Here is a 20,036-nt window from a genome sequence, read left to right as displayed (position 1 = left end):
TTTTAAAACCAATCGGTGCATGGCCCTCGTCTTCTTCCACCCTAGTTATTGCACCCCTGCGTTCATTAAAACTCTCTTTGGGTTACTTATTCCCTATTTTTTTATTCTTTTCTTCTTCTTTCTTTTTCAACTTTTCGAGCTATCATAGAACCCTTCTCTCTCGTCTTCGCTCACCACGTCTTCTAACCTGATACCTCCTGTGGATTCCCTACAGCCCCTTGTTAAATATTCTAAATTCCCAACCCATTCAGATAACACCTTACCTCCAGATCATGATTACAATGAGGACATAAATTTAAGCATTCGATGGAATCTTCGAATTAAAAAATTGGTCGGTCTATTGTCAATTTTTCAAAACGAATATACGAACATTAACATGAGCGCTCCTTAAAGTATAACATAGTTTAAATACATCCTATGTAATGTTCTTGTATATTGCACAAAAATTTATTTGAACTGTTATTTATACAATATACCCTTATGTTGTTAAGTATCCAAATGCGATTAATATTTTATATTAATTTTAATCCTGTTGAAGTACCGAGACTTGTGTACTTCAATATCGCTTTAGTTTAAATAGGAAAGAAGAGAACTTTATCGATATTGCGAAATAACTCTCAGTCTACAGTTTTCTTAAATTCGTTCCGTTATAAATTCGAAAAGAATAACCTCACTCAACTAGACATTCGGTAATATTTCCTTCCTGGATAGTTTTAATAAAATTGTGACAGAAGTACTTACATCTGACGCGATACGAAGAAACAGTATGAGGAATTTCCTCGAATGGGAATTCATCCTCTAGAAATTAATCCCTTCAACCTACTGCGAAACAGACAACACACTAGTGCACTATTGTGGCCTGAAAAAATCAATCAATCGATTACCCTCAAACGGCATCAATCCTGTCGTACAAAAGTCGTAAATAATGCATAAAGTGGTATAAGCTCCAACTGAGAACTTAGAAGGGCTCGAACCCTTTGAAAGGTAACAGCTGCACTACGGCGATACGGGGTCGTGAAAAAATTCGCGCACGCGCTATTTTACCACGGCATTGTACCTGAAACTTGAGTAATTCACTCAACAAACAACCTGCGCGAAGTAATCATGGTGGACGTGTCCAGCGAACCACCGATATCCAACGCTTTTTACGCTCAGGATTACAAATACAGCATCCAAGTAAATCGTTGGCTAATGCAACCAATAGGAGCATGGCCAAAGCTTACTAAGACAAACAGAACGCAAAGATTATTCGCAAAATTGTTGAACTTTATCTGCCACTCGTTGATCATTTTCACAATCGTACCTTGCATATTGTACATCGTGTATGAAGCTGAAAGCTCGAGAACGAAGATGAAGATCATTGGTCCAGTGAGTCATTGGGTGATGGGAGAATTGAATTACTGTTGTCTTTTGTCGAAAACCGACGACATAATCCGTTGCATAAAACACGTGGAACGCGACTGGCAGGTCGTTGAAAATGCCAGCAGTCGTGAAATGATGCTGAAGTACGCGAAGGTCGGACGTTTCATCGCTTTCATAGCTGCATTCTGTATGCACAGTGGCGTTCTGGCCTTCAACATAACTAAAGGCTTTAAGAAGATGATGTTTCTCGTTGGGAATGACAGTTATTTCATGTATCCGTTACCCTGTCCGGTTTACTCGAATTTGTTGGACGCTAGATTTAGTCCGGCGAATGAGATCGTGTTTGTCCTGCAAATCCTTTCTGGCCTCATCGTGACGTCTGTCACGGTGGGAGCTTGTGGTTTGGCAGCTGTTCTAACGATGCATGCAAGTGGTCAATTGAATATGGTGGTGGCCAGGTTGGATAATTTGGTGGATACGAAAGTCGAGGAGAAACAGGAAGCACAGACGGTCGCTCAGAGGAAGCTTGGTATTATTGTTGAACATCACCTGCGAACATTAAGGTCTTTACTGGTTATTGTGCTGTTATTTGTGCATATATGTCTCATTTACTGATATAGATTATTTGATAACATCAATGAGACTATGTTATTTATTTTCTTTTTTTACTTTTTGTTGTATATTTGAATTCCAGTCAAGATTTGCAAAATATGATAATATCGCGAGTTATCGTGTAGTCACACATGTTTCATTTATTGAATACGGTATCTTGTAGGATATATTGTTATTTAATTCTTCTATTGATTATTAGTTGTACTTATAATTCATCTTTTTCGAATAGTTAAGGTTTAAGAATTCAAGTAAGACATTCAATTTAGATGCTAAATAAAAGAAACCTGAAATTAATGTAACAGCATCACAAAATAATTCAATCGTGTCTAAGCTACTTTTTTTATACCAAATTAATTTTCTATGATGGATGTATACATATATTTATTATTTGGTATTGATATTTCGTAATGAATTTTTTATGATGAATACATATGACGATAATATTACTTTCAGTCTCATAGCCTCGATAGAAAAAGTTATGAACATGATATGTCTCGTTGAGTTGGTGGGATGTACGATAAACATGTGCATGATCAAATATTATTTTCTCACGGTATGTTTCAAAACAAACTAAAAAAATAATGGTAAATATTCACAAAAAGAGAGCCACTATATATATCCACCGATCAGCCTGAGTTTTGGAGTTATATGCAAACATATATACTATCGGTCGACCATAATTTTAAAGTTGGATTGGGTTAATAGTAATACTAATCCGACCACCGCGTTACATCGTAAGGTAGCATATTAACATTGTTCATATAAATACCGACAAAGCGATTAACACTTTCACGTCCGATGGCACCAACGTGTTGTGAAATGCAGGCCAAATTTTAGTGTCCGGTGACACCACGTTGGTATCACGCGCAAGTTGACCCTTTACGTAGAGATTAGGAATTTGAAATTTTTTATCAAAAAACGTCGGCTACTGTTTAAAGTTGCCAATAACTTTACGCGGAAGTCAAAGTGTTAATATTAGTACTGACTCAATCCAATTCGGAGGCTAAGACCAACAACTTCACATGTACAGGGAAAAAGCTCATACACTCAGCACTCAACATATTTAAAAATCATTCAAATCGGTGGTGACTTCCTTTTTGTGTATATTTACCAAAACAACTTAGAAATATTTCTCTATAATATCATCTAGTTAGAGCTAAAATGATTCAAACAGTGAGCTACCTTCTAACATAAATAAATTAGCGTCAAAATACAGGACCGCGACTCATACGTTGTCTGTTCTACTTAATTCGCATATCTATTTATACGATACATATATTTCAATTTCACAGGAAAAATCGAAAGATATGAGAATCGTATATGCTATCGTGTATGCATCCATGGTGTTTAACATATTCATATTCTGTTACATCGGAGAAATAGTTATTGAACAGGTAAGAAAGTAACAATAAAGAAGTATTTATATTAAATCTTAAACTATCAAATACACGGCAGGGCGAAAGAGTTGGGAAGAAAGTTTATATGACTGAATGGTACCGATTACCTCACAAAACTGCTCTCGGTTTAGTGCTGGTTATTTCAAGATCGAGTATGGTGGTCAAAATTACTGCTGGAAAATTCGTACAAATATCTATCACGACTTTTGGCGTCGTAAGTATCGATAAAATATATATATATGTCGGAGATGAAAGAACACCGGAGCCTTTGGAATTTTGGATAATCCCGCAACATTGTAACCTAGAGTCTACTATAGCTGTAATTGAACAATTGTAGTTATTCAACCCGATTGTAATTGTTCGAGAGTCGTGATAATGAGCTTGGGCTCGAGGCGACAGTCAGTCGCCGAACGTAGCCGCGGTCACGGGATGAACGCTTTGCCTAACAAAGGTATGGAGTAATTCTATAGCTCTCCTTAAAAGAAATATTCGTGGCGACACACGACAGTAAACATTCCAACGGTTTCTGTCCCGTGGCTGGCCACACGCAGACCCTATTCTTCGAGTAAGATGATTGCCAGATGTCGATGCGTCTCCGCAGTACATGTTCGGCTAGCCCGAGGGCCCGTTATAAATCTTAAGGTTTAGTTAACTAAAGTCCTTCAAACAGACAAACAGTCTTTGTCCCAACTACGGGAAGATAGGGGAGACATATTTTTCAACGAGCGGCGTCTCCCACTAGCAACTTTCCCTCGAGGGCGGCTAGCATCTTTTTCTAACCACCGATATGGAGATTGACCAATTAGCAGCAACGCCAATTTCCCTTACTTTCTGAACGAAGGCTTTTCTCGACGAATCCGATGATCTCGTATCCTTAGACACACCCCATTATAGTTTTCCTCTGTGGCATCATCGGGACGGGAAAGGCATTCTCGCTCGCGATCTCATCGATCGAAGAGTAACGCCTTCGCGATCAGTGATTATTCTCAGACTTGGACTTTGTGAGTCGTTGTTTATATTTCCGAATGCTCTGAGTACCGCAATGCTAAAATTCGTAGAAATATCTTCACGCAAGTGATAAAATATATATATATATATACTTATGATATAATGGACAGAATTCTTGATACAATTAACAACTAATGCAGATAATAGCTAATGTAGAATTTTATATATTTAATACAAATTCATGTATATTCTGTCTTTCAGGTGTTTAAAACTTCTTTCGCGTACCTCAACATGATCCGCACGATGTTATAAAGCATTTACATACCGCATCAAAAAAAGGAGAATAATCGTTCGTTGTTATTTTCAATGTGATACCGCAATGTATTCTATCGCATGAGTAACATGTTGACTGTCACGAGTGACTTTTCAGTGAAATATTATCATCACTGATGATCGACAAGGCCAGAAATAAAGTACTTACATTAAATGATCAATTATTGTATTTGTAAAGCGCTGAATATTTTTATGATATAATAAAGAATTTCGCGCGTTCAGTGCAGCAGGATTTCTACGAATCCTATATTCCGTATTCCGTTTTCCTTAAAAAGCAGTCACAACACACGTTAGATTTTAGAAAAATATAAAAATAAATAATCTCAAATAATTATATCACTCATCATGAAATTTATCATAATCATAAGCGCAAATTAAAACATCAACCTCAACTACAACTTCCTATCACATAACACGATTACGTATCCATCTGCTACTAAAAATATTTCTAAACATACACCCTGAAAGTTAGAAACAAGAATGATTCATTGCATCTACATCAACCATTTCACACAATTGCAGCTGACAATTTCCATGCGTATATAACTTTGCAGTATTCTAAAAAAATTCTACCGACTAGACAAATCGATCAGTCGAACAAGAACATAAAAAACCCGCGCAAGCGTTGAAACTTCTACAGACATCCTGTATATGTAAATGCTTGATTTCTAACAACGGCTTCATTCCGCGATGATGACCGAAGCAGTGATCGTGGAAAGTGACAGCAACAGCAACAGCGATTACAGTCTTCAACTGAATCGATGGTTCCTACAATCAATCGGCGCTTGGCCATCGTCTCCTTCCACGACAAGACTCGAAAAGATCGTTTCGTTTATTTTAAACATCGTTTGCTTAAGCATTGTGATTCTCGCTGTGATTCCTAGTTTACTGCTAATGATTCTAGGAGACGAAAGCTTTAACTTCAAACTGAAGATGTTCGGTTATGTGAGCCATTGGATCTTCAGCGGCATTAATTACACAGCTTTGTTAACACATGGCAAAAATATACGACAGTGCATAGAACATATAGAAGCTGACTGGCGAACAGTGACCAGAGAGGAGGATAAAAACGTGATGCTGAAGAACGCGAAATTAGGCCGCTACATAGCGGGTTTTTCCGTCATTTTCGTGCATGGTAGCGTCTTATGCTTTTTTTTTGCGGCAGCATTAAGTACAGTGGAGATGCAAGTTGGAAACGAGACGAGGGTCTTACACTTGTTACCTTGTGCAGTATACAAGAATCTGGTGAACGTCGATGATAGTCTAACAAACGAAATTATGCTTCTCTTGCAATTGTGGTCCACTGTTATCGCAAATTCTAGTACAAGTGGGATTTTTGGTCTGTCAGCTGTACTAGCTGCACACTCGTGCGGTCAGTTGAACGTAATTATGGTATGGATCACTGAATTTGTTAATAAGGCCAGAGAAAGGACGAAAACTGGCAATTTTATCGAAATTGGAATGATCGTGGAACGACACCTGAGGACATTGAAGTAAGGTGTACTTTTTTATTTCTTTTCTTGTTGGCTTTGTAGGAGTGATCTTCGCGACTACATTATGTGTTAATTGCAGTTTTATATCGTGTATCGAGGATGTGATGTTCAAAATATATTTTGTCGAGATGTTCAGATCCACGATGGATATTTGCGTAATTGGCTATTATATTCTTTCGGTACTTGTCAAATGTATTTTTATTATTATTACTAATTTATTTCTTTCGAGAATCCATTTTTGCATATTATTGTTTCATTTTCATTTCTAGGAATGGGCTGACCAGGATATTCAGAATTTGATTACGTATTTTATGATGCTCATTTCAATTTGTTTTGACATTTTCGTGATATGTTATATCAGTGAAATATTAACGGAGCAGGTATTTGAGAGTCGTTAACATTAAAACTACCACAGTAACTAAAATGAATAATTCATAATCTTGTATAGTAAATGTATAGATTTGCAAGACTATGATTTTGATAATTTGAATGATTTCTTTGTATATCTTTCATTTGGACTCCTTTGTTAAAAGGTTTCATACTTCAGTCGTTTGTAGTTTTGATATTAAAATATTAATGTCAAGCGATATGAATATTAATTTGAAATAGTATAAATGTTAAAAATCAAAATCGTGATCATAAGTAATCGAACAAATTCTTAACAGTGCCAAAAAGTTGGTGAAGTGGTTTATATGACAAACTGGTATTATTTACCCAATAAAGTAATCCTAGACTTGATTTTGATCATCGCGCGATCGAGTACGGTTGTTCATTTGACTGCAGGAAAATTCATTCAGATGTCCGTTTATACGTTCGGTAATGTAAGTTAATTCGATACTTGCACTTATGCTCGTGTTGTCTATTCATTCGAGTATTCTACCGTTTCAGGTATTAAAAACAGGTTTCGCGTATTTGAATATGTTACAGCAAATGACGAGATAAAATGGAATCCTAGAAAAAGTATAAAGCGTTTTAAAAACTTTTATATATAAAGAATGAAATATACCTACGTATATTGTATATAATTTTTATGTTAAAAATTGATGTCAGAAATTGTGAATTTCAACCGTAATCAGAATTGCTTTTTAATTTGAACAATCAAAATTAGAAAACGTCAATCGTGAAACTATAGAGAAATGTGAAATAAAATCGAATCATGATACAGTAAGTATGAATATGGAAGTAAAATTGCCTTTCGAAATTCTAATTTCGAAAACTCTAAGTAGAAGAATCAGCAACAATTCATACGGTTTACAATTTCTAGTCGTATCATCATTATACAGGATGGTTGGTAATTGGTGGTACAAGCGGAAAGGGGGTGGTTCTACGCGAAAAAAGAAGTCGAAAATATAGAATAAAAATTTTTTTTATTTTTTTATTTTTTTTAATTTTTCCATCGAGACAACGATCTATAGTGAGATCCGTCGTAACGAGACGTGGTAAAGTGCACGCGTACCGAGCGAAAATTCAAAGTCGATTTTCTCGAAAACAAAGCCTCAAACGAAAAATTTTTGTTCTATATTTTCGACTTCTTTTTTTGCGTAGAATCAGCCCCTTTCCGCTTGTACCACCAGTTACCAACCACCCTGTATATGCACTCGTTTTCGTAAAAGATGATATCGGCTTATATAATCGATATACGAATATACATGTATAATAGATGTAATGAAAATATGAATTTACATAAATATGCGCAATCTATTTATTACATTAATTCTTATTTTTATTTGTAGTACTCTTCGAATAATGTAAAACACAACCAAAAATTGACCTTCAGCACTTAGTATTAAAAAATAGCAATTCCATCCATGAGATTATTTGTAATTTTCGAATACTCCATTAACCCCTTCCTGGAAAAGTTCCCCATCGTTGTCACGAAAATTGAGTGTTTTATTTTGTGCTGATAAAGCGAAGAGCCAAACTAAGCGAATTTTTATCTCCACATGATAATGAAATTTACTTAAAAATCAATCATGCTATTATATTCATTTAGTGTAATAGAGTAATAACACACGAATGCAGCTTAGAAATAATCTTGAAATACTTGAGTCCTGAAATGACTGAATTAATCCAACCTACATTATTCGAGAAATATACATTTTTCTATACTTCCAATTCAATCCCGTATATCGCACGAATAATTCTCCTTGCGTATGCATCATCTACGTCACGCGACATCTTTTGAACTGTCGACAACTTTTAAACGTATTCAGTAACTTACACTGCTTCAACAAGTGGCACAGAGACTGACTAGACAAATCGATCGGCATGTACAATTTATAATTCTGAGAAAGCTGCGCAAGCGTTAAGAAATCCTGGTTCACTGGCACACGCGGTGCAGGCTATTCTCGATTCAGTTGTTTTTACAGCGTCGATGAGTTACCACTATGACGAACAAAACTGTGGCTATAAAAATCGACTTTGATGGCCGTAGCGACTACAGTCTTCAATTAAATCGTTGGTTCCTAAAACCGATCGGTGCGTGGCCTTCTTTTCCCTCTACTTCGAGACTCGAAAGAATCATGTCCTTCGTTTTAATCGTCATCTGCTATATCATTTTAATCTGCACTATAATCCCCTGTTTACTCCACATAATCCTGGAAAATGAAAGTTTTCGTATTAAACTAAGGCTGATTGGACCTGTGAGTTATTTGTGCGTTGGTAGCATCAATTATACTACTCTGTTATTACGAGGTAAAGATATACGACATTGCGTCGAGCATATGCAAACAGATTGGAGAACAGTGAAGAGGGAAAAGGATCAACAAGTGATGCTGAAGAGCGCGAAATTTGGTCGCTATGTGACGGCTTCAACAGCGGCCTTCATGCAAGGTGGTGTTTTTTGTTATTGTTTCATGACAGCGTTGAGCACAGAGGTAGTCCAAGTAGGTAATGAAACGAGAATCGTGCACCAGTTGCCATACGTGATATACAAAGAATTGATAGATATCAATGAAAGTCCTACGAATGAGATTATTCTCTTTATGCAATTTTTAACTGGATTCATCGTAAGTTCTAGTACACTAGGGATTCTCAGTATAACGGTTGTTCTAATTGCTCACGCGTGTGGCCAGTTGAATGTTGTTATGACATGGATCACAGAATTTGTAAATGAATCGAGAAAAGAAAAAATAGCACCATTTGAGAACATAGGGATTATCGTGGAACGTCATCTGAGAACGCTGAGGTATTCTGTTTTATATCGTTCTTATATGTTCTTGTTTGTATTTTTGTAATTTTCCTATGTTCCAATTACAGTTTTGTATCGAGTATCGAGGAGACGGTAAATCGAATATTCTTCTTGGAAGTGCTTAGATCCACCCTGCATATGTGTATGCTCAGCTATTACATTGTTACGGTATATATTAATCACTGATATTTCTCATTATAATATATTAAACTAAAGAGGACTTATTAAAGTAATCAACTATAAAATTTATTTTATTATTAAATCCTTTCTGTGTACGATCGTTGCATTCTCTTTACATATTTTAGGAATGGTCTGATAGCGATATTCAAATTTTGACCACCTATTCCATGCTTCTGGCTTCAATCTGTTTCAATATTTTTGTAATATGTTATATCGGTGAAACATTGACAGAACAGGTACTGAAATATATAATAAAAATAATAATAATACAACATATAATAAAAATATAAATAATGTAATAGATCAAAGCCATAATGAATATTAACCGAATGAATTTTTAACAGAGCAGAAAAGTTGGTGACGTAGTGTATATGGCAAATTGGTACTACTTAACCGAAAAGAGAATCCTTGAGTTGATTTTAATCATTATGCGGTCAAGTGTGGTCGTTGAAATCACCGCAGGGAAGATAATTCATATGTCCATTCAAACGTTCAGTACTGTAAGCCTACTTGATATTTCCGTTTATGCTGGAACACCATCTATCTGAATTTATTAAAGAGTTAAAATATAAAATTTGACTGTCGATGATCTCTTATTCGAATGATAGAAATTTTCGTTCCTATAAGTGAAATCAGACGATGGAAGTTCGTTTAATCAGACAGTAAAATTTCGTTTCAATGAATGAAGTTCTACTGTACACATTATCTACATATTTATCCTCATGAAATCATTGTTATTCCAGGTTATAAAAACTGCTTTCACGTATCTGAACCTGTTACGTCAAGTGACGTAATAAAATATAATCTTAAAGTATAGTTTATACTGCACAAGTTTTTACGATTCTAAGTATAGATACTGGCAATAATATTGTTGACAATATTGTTTGTATTCGTGTAACTTTTATGCATGAGATATTTCTTATACACCTTTGCTAAAATATACTGAAAAATAATCCCAACTTATATCACGAAACAAATGTTTATTCTAGCTGTAGAAAAAAGAATTGGAATATTAAACAAATAAAACAAAACGTATATGATTTTCCATTATTTAGAATAAGTAAATCACAGTACATAAATATGCATAGATACTGTATCCATCTTCTGACCATCCATTCTGACCATCTTCGAAAGTGGATATCAATTTTCCGCCGATTATTGTTCAAAAAATGACCCTAATATAGTCAACTCTGTCAACTCATAATCTTTATTACACTAATCTCTAATTATATCATAGCATTTTCTGAATTACCTGTGCAAATCGTGTTTAGTATTTAAAAAATTTAGTGAAATCGTTTGTATTTCCAAACACTCCACCAAGAATTCCATAGATCTTCCCATATTTTAAATATAATAGATCCACTAAACCGTACAGAGGCTTCCACTTCACCAAATGGTTGTCAACAACTTCTAAACCTTCACATTTGCGTGTACCGCTGCAACTGGTTGCAGAGACTGACTACACGAATCGACCCGCTTACAATCGTTCGGTGAACAATGCGCAAGCGTTATACAACCTGATGCATTTACTCGTTTCATGAAAAATATCCGATTCAGTCGTCCCCACAACTTTAGTGGACACGATGACGAATAAGTCTGCGGTAGTAGAAAAAACTTTTGATAGTCTGGGGGATTACAGTTTGCAGTTTAATCGATGGCTACTAATATCAATAGGTGCCTGGCCTGCGTCCACATCAACGTCGAGACGCGAGAGAATCATTTCGTTTATTTTAATCGCTCTCTGTTATGGCTTTATATTGTTTACCGTGATCCCTTGCATATTCCACTTTATTCTGGAAGATGAAAGTATTTACATGAAATTGAAGGTGTTTGGTCCGCTCAGTCATTGGTTTATCGGAGGCATCAATTACACCAATTTATTGCTACGAAGCAACGAGATTCGTGATTGCATACATCACGTGCAAACTGATTGGAAGATAGTAACGAGACCGGAAGATTCACAAGTGATGATGAAATACGCGAGGATTGGCCGCTTCATCGCGGCTTTTTGTGCTACTTTCATGCAAGGTGGCGTCTTGACATATTGCGTGGTGACAGCGTTCGCCACTCAAACCATCGAGATCGCCAACGAAACCAGAATTATTCGCATGTTACCTTGTGCTGCGTATAAGAATTTAATTCCCGTTGATAGCAGTCCAATGAACGAAATTGTCCTCGCCACGCAATTTATATCTGGATTTATTGTAAATTCGAGCGCCGTTGCCATTATCAGCATTGGTGCTGTATTCACAGCTCACGCCTATGGTCAACTGACTGTCCTGATGAGATGGATCAACGAATTTGTGAATCGATCGGAAGATCAGAAAAAAAGTGTTGAGTTCAACGAAATAGGTGAGATCGTTGAACATCATCTCAGAATTCTCAGGTAAGATATATTTCTGCAATTTTTGTCGGGATTTTGGTGCGGAGTTTTTCATGTGCACATCGATTGCAGTTTGATAGCAGGTATCGAAAACGTATTGACACAATTCTGCTTCATGGAATTGTTAAAAAGCAAGCTTGATATATCCATGCTCGGATATTACATTCTTACGGTACGTAAAGATAAAAAATATAACATGTGCTTACTTTTATGTGTTTCTATGGTAACTATAATTTATTTAAACGCTCAAATGGCCCAAAATTTCTTTTACTTTGTGATACTTTTGAGGTTAGATCGTGATAGGTGCTGAAGAATCACTTGTGATTGGTTAACAATATATTTGTTAACAAATAGCTGTTTGCGCTTCGCGGATACAAGTTCGACTTCTTGCGTTACGATAGCGATTCAGAGTGCGCGAAGCTAGTTCGGATGATGATTGCTCAACTATCGACTGTCGGTTAACGATTCGACTGCTGACTAGCGACTATCGACTCTAGACTCGACTGACTTTCTGTCACGATGACACTGCAGAAGAAAAGTGTCTCAGAGGCTGTGTCTAAGAATACGAGATTATCGGATTCGTCGAGGAAAATCTTCGTTAGGAAAGTGAGGGAAATGGACGTTGCTGTTAATTGATTGATCTCTAAGTCGATGGTTGAGAAAGGCTAACCGCCCTCGAGAGAAAGTTGCTAGCGGGAAGCATCGTACGTGAAAAAAACCATATTTCCCGTATCCTTCTGTAGTATGTAATAAACCTTAGGGAATGTTAAAACAAAGACTATTTACTCGTTTGAAGAACCTTAGTTAGGGAAATCCTAATGTTTATAGCGGGTGCTTAGGTTAGGTTAGGTTTGGCAATCGTCTTGTCCGAAGGATAGGGTCTTTGTATAGCGAGTCACGGGACAGAAACCGTTAGAAAGTTTACTGTCGAGTGCCGCTACACTTTTTTTATTAATTCAAGTAACTTGTATTTGAATATTGCAATAATTTTAATTACGATTCTTTTACTTTGGGACTTTTCGAATTCCATAATCCATAGGGCGTAGGTAGTTGATTCAATTAATAGTAAAATACTCGTTTTTTCAGGAATGGGCCGAACATGATATTCGGAATCTGACTACGTATTTCATGATAATGGCGTCCATGAGTTTCAATATTTTTACAGTATGTTATATAGGTGATATATTGACGGAACAGGTAACAGATAAAATAATCTGATAACTTAAGTATAATTAATTCGAAGTGTAATCGACGTTCCAAATCTCTAACAGAGCAAAAAATTTGGCGATGTGGTATATATGACAAAGTGGTATTATTTACCTAACAAAGACATATTTGATTTGATTCTGATCATCACAAGATCCAATTCTGCAATTAAAATCACAGCTGGGAAAATAACTCACATGTCCATAAATACATTCGGTGATGTAAGTCATGCATTTACATATCTCTGTCCTTGTAAGGTATTCAATCCATATGGAAATGATCGGTATTCCAGGTAATGAAAACTGCGTTCGCCTATTTGAATCTGTTGCGTCAAGTGACATGACGATATGCACCGCTGGTAAAACCTATGCATAAAATTGTAAGATTTTAAACATAAAAATTTGCAAATATATCGCATGACATTTTTGTACGAATATCCTCGAATATTAAATCAAGACAAGTTGGAAATTTTTCATGTTACAATATAGTAATATGGAAAAATTATAAAATTGCTAATTAGTATTGCTAATAATATTGAAATGTATTTACTATCATGGCGCCTGAGTACTCTTTTCTTCTCCAGTCACCATTTTTCATTCGTTTCGTTCGTTAAAGTTTACCTGTCTATCTTACAGACAACATCAAAATATACAGAGTGGTTGGTAACTGGTGCTACAAGCGGAAAGGGGGTGATTCTACGTGAAAAAAGAAGTCGAAAATATAGAATAAAAATTTTTCGTTTGAGGCTTTGTTTTCGAGAAAATCGACTTTGAATTTTCGCCCGGTACGCGTGCACTTTATCACGTCTCGTTATAACGGGTCTCACTGTAGATTTTTAAAAAAATTTAAAAAGGAAATTTAAAAAAAATTTTTGTTCTATATTTTCGACTTCTTTTTTTGCGTAGAATCACCCCCTTTCCGCTTGTACCACCAGTTACCAACCATCCTGTATATGTGATACCAATGCAATATTTTGAAATCATATAACTGTATATGCTCAGTAATGAAACACTCGAGCTTCAAAATATGGAGGTCCTTTAAACAACATTGACCTGATCAAAAGATCAATGAACTCTAACATACCAAGAACTTACAACAATGAAAATAAAACAAACATTTACCTTCGTTGCATATCCCAAAAAACTAATTTCTAGAATGGTAAAATCTAGAACATTTCACATCTCGCAAAGTACTGCACCAATGACTTCATCAATTCAATCATATATCAACTAAACCCAACATAATCTGTCGTAAAACTAACAATATGTATGTCCACGTTGTGCGTTCCCACGATAGCTTTCGGTAACTTCCAAGCATACACAGTCGCGTGCACCGTGCAAGTTGTAAAAACTGTCCAGACAAATCGATCGTCATAGAATCACTCAAAACTTTATGCAAGTGTTGTGCACTCTGATGCACCGACTCCATTCATATCAAACATTCGATTCAGTAGATCTCATAACTTTGTCGGGTGACCACGATGACAGAATCTGTAAGAATCGAGGAAAATTTGTATAGCCTTAGCGATTACAGTTTGCAATTAAATCGATGGTTCCTCAAACCAATCGGGGTTTGGCCTCTATCTGCATCCACTTCGAGGCTAGAAAGAACTATTTGCTTTGTTTTAATCTTTCTCTGTTACTTCTTCGTGTTGTTCACCATAATCCCCTGTTTACTCCACCTCATTCTGGAAGATGAAAATATTCGCATGAAACTGAAGATACTTGGCCCTTTCAGTCATTGGCTTATCGGTGGCATTAATTATAGCACCTTGTTGTTACGAAGCAGAGAGATGCGTGTTTGTATAGAACATATACAAAATGACTGGAAAATCGTAACTAGGCAGAAAGATCAACAAGTAATGATGCGTTATGCGAAGATTGGCCGCTATACTACTGTTTTCTGCACTGCTTTCATGCAAGTTGGTGTCTTGTCACACTGTACGATGGCGGCTTTCGCCACGAAAATCATCGAGATAGGAAATGAAACGAGAATTATACGTCTGTTACCCTGCGGTTTCTATAAAAGTTTAATTTCAATTGACGTTAGTCCAACATATGAAATCATACTTGCTTCGCAATTTGTGTCTGGATTTATCGCAAATTCAAGCGCAGTTGGCGCAGTTGGCATGGCTGCTGTATTTGCAGCCCACGCGTATGGCCAACTGACTGTTCTCATGATATGGATCAAGGAATATGTGAATCGATCGAAGGATCATAGTAGAAACGTTGGACTGAATGAAATTGGCGAGATCGTTGAACATCATCTCAGAGTTCTGAGGTAAGATTTATCGAAGAATATTTATTGCGTTATTTTGGTGATTATTCGTAACATACTGTAAGTACATATTGAATGCAGTTTTATAGCAGGTATCGAAGATGTGATGAATGAAATATGCTTCATGGAACTGTTCAAGTGTACGATGAACATGTGCATGATTGGATATTATATCCTTACGGTACGTTCTTAAAAGACCTATTTTATTTTAGAGAGAAAAATATACGTTTATGTACTCATTCAAGTATGTTCCCTAATAGCAATTTATTATACACAGATACGTATTTTCTAAACGATACTTATTTTGATATTGCAATTTTTATTTTGAGTAAAACTTTTATTTTGAATTAAAACAAATTACTTTGAATTACCAACTTCCTATATCTAATAACGTTATGTTGATACTTTTAGCCAATCTGGTGATATGTTTTCTTCAAAATTTTTGCCTTTCTTTAAACAATATTGCTTTCAAATTCACTGAATAAAAGGTAGTTAATTTAATTAAAAATATATTATATTTTCTTTAGGAATGGAAAGAACATGATATTCAGTATATGCCTGCATATCTAATAATACTTTTTTCCATGACTTTTAACATTTTTGTTGTATGTTATATCGGTGAGACACTAAAAGAACAGGTAACGAACATATAGGTAACATAAATTGTTCCCAATTATAATCAACATTTACCGAGAAAATTTTCAATAGTGCGAAAAGGTTGGAGAAGTGGTTTATATGACAAACTGGTACTACTTACCTTACAAGGATATACTTAATTTGATCCAGATAATCTTAAGATCCAGCATGATGATTAAAATCACTGCTGGTAAGCTAGTTCATATGTCCATATTCACCTTCGGTAATGTAAGTTATCAGTTTATTTACATTTATCTATATTCACCAATTGTTGAAAAATCTGATACTATTTCAGGTAATAAAAACTGCTTGCGCATATTTCAACCTGTTGCGCCAAGCCACATAATACAGTACATTTTTGATCTGTTGATGCGTAAACTTGTAAAATTTAAAATATAAGGAGTATTAAAGATATTGCTTATTATTTTTATATAAACAAGACAATACATGTGACAATGTCATATATATATACATAAATATATATGACAATCTGTCAAATTTGTCTATCCCTTTGAAAAGTTATAACGCACTATTATACATATTAATACATAATTGTTACATCAAACTTAAACCTTATGGTTTAAGTTATTATGTAATTATTAAATATTTAATGTAAATATTAGTAATGCTATACGAGAGTTCATGGATAAAGATAATTTATTCCTTCTGTCCTGTAATCTTACTTTTGTTTTAACAAGTAAACAGGTTTTTAACATCGTAGGAAATATCTTAGTTTATATATGATATAAGACGGAAAATCGTGTATATCTTTGGTATCTTCTATAAACATAAGAAATTTTGTCAGAATAAAAAAACACGTAAGCGCAGAAAAACCCGTTAAAAACAAAAAGTAAGGGTTGCTTTCCCTTCGTCATCGTATAATGAATAATTCCGCTGTAGTCAATGTCCATGAACCTCGGTATAACATTTAAACGCTAATTCGAATATCAGTAAAATTACTAAAAAGTAGAATATGTAATATACCTTCACACTCACTAGCATGAGATCGTCTGACACGTATCACGTCTGCAAATCATGCTCCAAATTTTTAAAACATACCTCTGATCAGCTTTTCCATCCTGCGAAAAAGTTCAAATTATCCTCCACCATTCTAACTCAAGCGATTATTGTAACATATACAACTGAAACTAATTGAAAACTAAACTTTATCACAAATTCAATATACTGTATAATATAATATAACTGTGGTTCAGGTCACAAACGTGATACAACAATTGGAGATAAGATACAGAAAAAAAGAATGCATTTACGAAAAACGTATTGTAACAGAAATATCGCACATAAAAATTACATAGAACTCATGGGAAAAATATTTCTAATCCATACGTTCGCACTTATGGCTTTGTCGTGCACACATACACACCTCATCGCGGATCGAATCAACTAGTGGTTAGGAGGTAAGTTCTACACTGGCAAGCTGCTCGAATCATATTTGTTGCGAGAAAGCCGACGAAGTTAGCACATGCGCGATGTCGAAAGCTTCAGTAATCGATGTACACCACTCATCATCCCTTCAGTTGTGAATGCACTTTCGACTCGTTAATATCATTCCATGCAGCATGGTCGGCCTTGTAAATCCATCTATCCATTCATGGGACAAAGATTGGATGTATAGCGTCCAGATAAATCGTTGGTTACTCAAATCAATCGGAGTCTGGCCTATCTCCCTGTGTATCACAACAACAGAAAAGAGCAATTCCATCATTCTCACCTTCATTAGCTCCTTTCTAATAAGTTTCCTCCTGATACCTTGCGCTCTCTGCACTGTTCTTGTCAAAACAGACGATCCCGAAGCCAAGATCAAAATGATCGGTGTGCTCAGCTTCTGCGTGATGGCTGCGATTAAATATTACATCCTCGCCTCTCGTGGTGTCATGATTGCTAAATGTATCGAGAATATTCGCTCAGATTGGGATCGTATTCATGCGCAACTGCGACAAGAAGACAGAGAAATTATGAAAGAGAATGCAAGAATTGGGAGATCTTTGGCGATCTTTTGCGCTGGCTTCATGTATTCTGGCGGATTTTTCTATACCACCGTAATGCCACTATGCTCCAAACGCACGGAAATCATCGACAACGAAACCGTGAGGACACAAGCGTTTCCCATTTACCGCGGTCTTCTGGATCCACGGACAAGTCCCTCGTTTGAAATCGTGCAGCTCATGCAATGTTTGGCTGGGTTTGTGATATATTCAGTAACCGTCGGTGCTTGCAGCTTGGCTGCTGTATTCGTCATGCACGTCTGCGGACAGTTTGGAATCCTCGTGAAAATGCTTCAAAGACTCGTCGGTAGTCTGAAAGAAGAAAAAAACTCGAACGTCCATGAACAACGATTAGGCGATATTGTGGAACATCATTTACACATACTAGGGTAAAAAGTGTTTCAATGTTTATGTAGATCATATAGACCATGTAAACGTATAATTAGCAAACAATTTTTAGCTTTATATCTCAGATAGAGGACCTTCTTAACGAGATATGTTTCGTGGAACTAATAGGCTGTACGGTGAATATTTGTTTCCTTGCATATCATTTACTCACGGTAATGAAGTGATGCTAATAAAGATATTAAAATACAGTAGAACTTCATTTATACGAACTTGTATAATTACGCATAATTTTGACAACATCGACAAGTACCTTATATAATTGAAATTCATATCATGAGGGCCACACGTATCTCTTCACCAGCTTTGATCTTTGGTTTACCTAATAGGAATCCATGTTCACATTAGCAAATTCAAACAACCGAAATTCATTTAATTGAATACTGACTAAATTTTTGCTCAGATAAGTAGAGTTTATATAAACGGCGTTGTACTGTATCGATATATCGAATTACACTTGTCATGTTTTGTTGTCAATTTTCTAGGAATGGGAGCAAAATGACACTATAGGAACATTGACTTATTGCACATTGCTCATATCATTTACGTTCAATATTTTCATCCTGTGTTACATTGGGGAAATTTTATCTGAACAGGTAATTTACTTATTTTGAAAGTTATCGTTTGGTATTATTTTACCTGAAATATAAATGAAATTCTAATAAAATACTGTAATTTCAATATTGTAGTGTAGGAACATTAGTCTATCGGCCTATATGATCGATTGGTATCGTTTGCCACAAAAGAAAGCACTAGGACTGATTTTAATATTCGCCGTTGCAAACTCTTCCACGAAATTAACAGCTGGAAAAATCGTCGAATTATCGTTAGCCAGTTTCTGCAGCGTAAGTAGCGTATATGTATCTATTCGTTGATTATTTTGAATTATATAATCCGCATTCTTGTAGAATTTTCTCCGCTACAGGTATTAAAGTCCGCATTCGCATATTTGAGTCTGCTTCGTACTCTCACTATATGAAAATACGAAATCATATTATATTTGCTTTAGTATCTTCTTATTAAAATCTAAAGTAGTTATCGGACAAAAAGTGTTTCCAAGTTCTACTGATTTGAAAGATTATATTTTAGAGAAATGGATTCATTTTTAAGTATGATAAATGCTTAGATAAATGAAAATTTGTAAATCACTGTAAAGTAAAAATTTTGAAATCTTAAAAGTATTTCCATGCTATTTCCTGAAATATTCTTTCGAATAAATACATTGTACGCTTCAACATGACCATTTGGCATTTCGAATGGCTTATTATTTGGGAGTTACCTCATATTAATTCAAGAACAATAAAAGAGATATTTAGTGCAATAAAAATGCCGCACTAAAATAATGAAAAATATAGTAATTTGTAATAACATTTGGCTGTGTCTCGCCACATAAGTAATTGAAGAATCAACTTGACAGTCGTGCACTCAAATATATATTTCATACACGGACAATATCTACTATCTCCAGTATAATATATTCGAACCAGACCAATTATTTAACATTAATCCTACCGATACTTCGCGTGTACCTATTCCTATCGTGTGGTCAAAATGATCGGTGATGAAAACATACCTCTGATCAGCTATCCCATCCTGCGAAAAAGTCCA

General features: G+C 35.5%; 6 protein-coding genes across 6 annotated transcripts; all 6 read left to right on the top strand.

Annotated features, from left to right (window-relative positions):
- Window positions 1-753: 753 nt before the first annotated feature.
- On the top strand, window positions 754-4,588 carry LOC117234706. The gene is made up of 5 exons (XM_033496187.1): window positions 754-1,925; window positions 2,428-2,527; window positions 3,267-3,368; window positions 3,430-3,589; window positions 4,581-4,588. The coding sequence occupies exons 1-5, from the start codon at window positions 1,105-1,107 to the stop codon at window positions 4,586-4,588; spliced, it is 1,191 nt and encodes a 396-aa protein (XP_033352078.1). The 5' UTR covers window positions 754-1,104.
- A 723-nt stretch (window positions 4,589-5,311) lies between these two features.
- Window positions 5,312-7,087, top strand: LOC117234705 (odorant receptor 4-like). The gene is made up of 5 exons (XM_033496186.1): window positions 5,312-6,145; window positions 6,225-6,324; window positions 6,415-6,525; window positions 6,811-6,966; window positions 7,034-7,087. Exons 1-5 carry the CDS (start codon window positions 5,343-5,345, stop codon window positions 7,085-7,087), a joined length of 1,224 nt encoding a protein of 407 aa, XP_033352077.1. The 5' UTR covers window positions 5,312-5,342.
- Window positions 7,088-8,532: 1,445 nt separating this feature from the next.
- On the top strand, window positions 8,533-9,523 carry LOC117234741. The gene has a single exon (XM_033496235.1). The coding sequence runs from the start codon at window positions 8,533-8,535 to the stop codon at window positions 9,379-9,381; it is 849 nt and encodes a 282-aa protein (XP_033352126.1). The 3' UTR covers window positions 9,382-9,523.
- Window positions 9,524-11,098: 1,575 nt separating this feature from the next.
- Window positions 11,099-13,400, top strand: LOC117234738. The gene is made up of 4 exons (XM_033496232.1): window positions 11,099-11,901; window positions 11,971-12,070; window positions 12,985-13,095; window positions 13,170-13,400. The coding sequence occupies exons 1-4, from the start codon at window positions 11,099-11,101 to the stop codon at window positions 13,398-13,400; spliced, it is 1,245 nt and encodes a 414-aa protein (XP_033352123.1).
- An 889-nt stretch (window positions 13,401-14,289) lies between these two features.
- Window positions 14,290-16,416, top strand: LOC117234704. The gene is made up of 4 exons (XM_033496185.1): window positions 14,290-15,384; window positions 15,463-15,562; window positions 15,909-16,019; window positions 16,090-16,416. The coding sequence occupies exons 1-4, from the start codon at window positions 14,585-14,587 to the stop codon at window positions 16,414-16,416; spliced, it is 1,338 nt and encodes a 445-aa protein (XP_033352076.1). The 5' UTR covers window positions 14,290-14,584.
- Window positions 16,417-17,582: 1,166 nt separating this feature from the next.
- On the top strand, window positions 17,583-19,496 carry LOC117234739 (odorant receptor 83a-like). The gene is made up of 5 exons (XM_033496233.1): window positions 17,583-18,412; window positions 18,484-18,583; window positions 18,914-19,024; window positions 19,118-19,273; window positions 19,354-19,496. The coding sequence occupies exons 1-5, from the start codon at window positions 17,598-17,600 to the stop codon at window positions 19,405-19,407; spliced, it is 1,236 nt and encodes a 411-aa protein (XP_033352124.1). The 5' UTR covers window positions 17,583-17,597; the 3' UTR covers window positions 19,408-19,496.
- Window positions 19,497-20,036: the final 540 nt, after the last annotated feature.

This window comes from Bombus vosnesenskii, unplaced genomic scaffold (assembly GCF_011952255.1).
Source record: "Bombus vosnesenskii isolate JDL3184/JDL3185 unplaced genomic scaffold, Bvos_JDL3184-5_v1.1 scf7180000013308, whole genome shotgun sequence".
NCBI lineage: Eukaryota > Metazoa > Arthropoda > Insecta > Hymenoptera > Apidae > Bombus > Bombus vosnesenskii.
The sequence above is the reverse complement of the archived record's forward strand: the minus strand, read 5'-3'. Positions and strand labels throughout refer to the sequence as shown.

What these genes read in the sequence shown, in the direction of transcription:
- LOC117234705 (XM_033496186.1), top strand. Translation starts at nt 5,343, where the DNA reads ATGATGACCGAAGCAGTGATCGTGGAAAGTGACAGCAACAGCAACAGC. An exon ending in GTGAAATATTAACGGAGCAG is followed by an intron (nt 6,526 to 6,810) that starts GTATTTGAGAGT and finishes AATTCTTAACAG; the next exon opens with TGCCAAAAAGTTGGTGAAGT. An exon ending in CCGTTTATACGTTCGGTAAT is followed by an intron (nt 6,967 to 7,033) that starts GTAAGTTAATTC and finishes CTACCGTTTCAG; the next exon opens with GTATTAAAAACAGGTTTCGC.
- LOC117234706 (XM_033496187.1), top strand. Translation starts at nt 1,105, where the DNA reads ATGGTGGACGTGTCCAGCGAACCACCGATATCCAACGCTTTTTACGCT. An exon ending in TCAAATATTATTTTCTCACG is followed by an intron (nt 2,528 to 3,266) that starts GTATGTTTCAAA and finishes TCAATTTCACAG; the next exon opens with GAAAAATCGAAAGATATGAG. An exon ending in GAGAAATAGTTATTGAACAG is followed by an intron (nt 3,369 to 3,429) that starts GTAAGAAAGTAA and finishes AATACACGGCAG; the next exon opens with GGCGAAAGAGTTGGGAAGAA.
- LOC117234704 (XM_033496185.1), top strand. Translation starts at nt 14,585, where the DNA reads ATGACAGAATCTGTAAGAATCGAGGAAAATTTGTATAGCCTTAGCGAT. An exon ending in CATCATCTCAGAGTTCTGAG is followed by an intron (nt 15,385 to 15,462) that starts GTAAGATTTATC and finishes TATTGAATGCAG; the next exon opens with TTTTATAGCAGGTATCGAAG. An exon ending in GTGAGACACTAAAAGAACAG is followed by an intron (nt 16,020 to 16,089) that starts GTAACGAACATA and finishes AATTTTCAATAG; the next exon opens with TGCGAAAAGGTTGGAGAAGT.
- LOC117234741 (XM_033496235.1), top strand. Translation starts at nt 8,533, where the DNA reads ATGACGAACAAAACTGTGGCTATAAAAATCGACTTTGATGGCCGTAGC.
- LOC117234738 (XM_033496232.1), top strand. Translation starts at nt 11,099, where the DNA reads ATGACGAATAAGTCTGCGGTAGTAGAAAAAACTTTTGATAGTCTGGGG. An exon ending in CATCATCTCAGAATTCTCAG is followed by an intron (nt 11,902 to 11,970) that starts GTAAGATATATT and finishes CATCGATTGCAG; the next exon opens with TTTGATAGCAGGTATCGAAA. An exon ending in TCGGATATTACATTCTTACG is followed by an intron (nt 12,071 to 12,984) that starts GTACGTAAAGAT and finishes TCGTTTTTTCAG; the next exon opens with GAATGGGCCGAACATGATAT.
- LOC117234739 (XM_033496233.1), top strand. Translation starts at nt 17,598, where the DNA reads ATGGTCGGCCTTGTAAATCCATCTATCCATTCATGGGACAAAGATTGG. An exon ending in CATCATTTACACATACTAGG is followed by an intron (nt 18,413 to 18,483) that starts GTAAAAAGTGTT and finishes AACAATTTTTAG; the next exon opens with CTTTATATCTCAGATAGAGG. An exon ending in TTGCATATCATTTACTCACG is followed by an intron (nt 18,584 to 18,913) that starts GTAATGAAGTGA and finishes TCAATTTTCTAG; the next exon opens with GAATGGGAGCAAAATGACAC.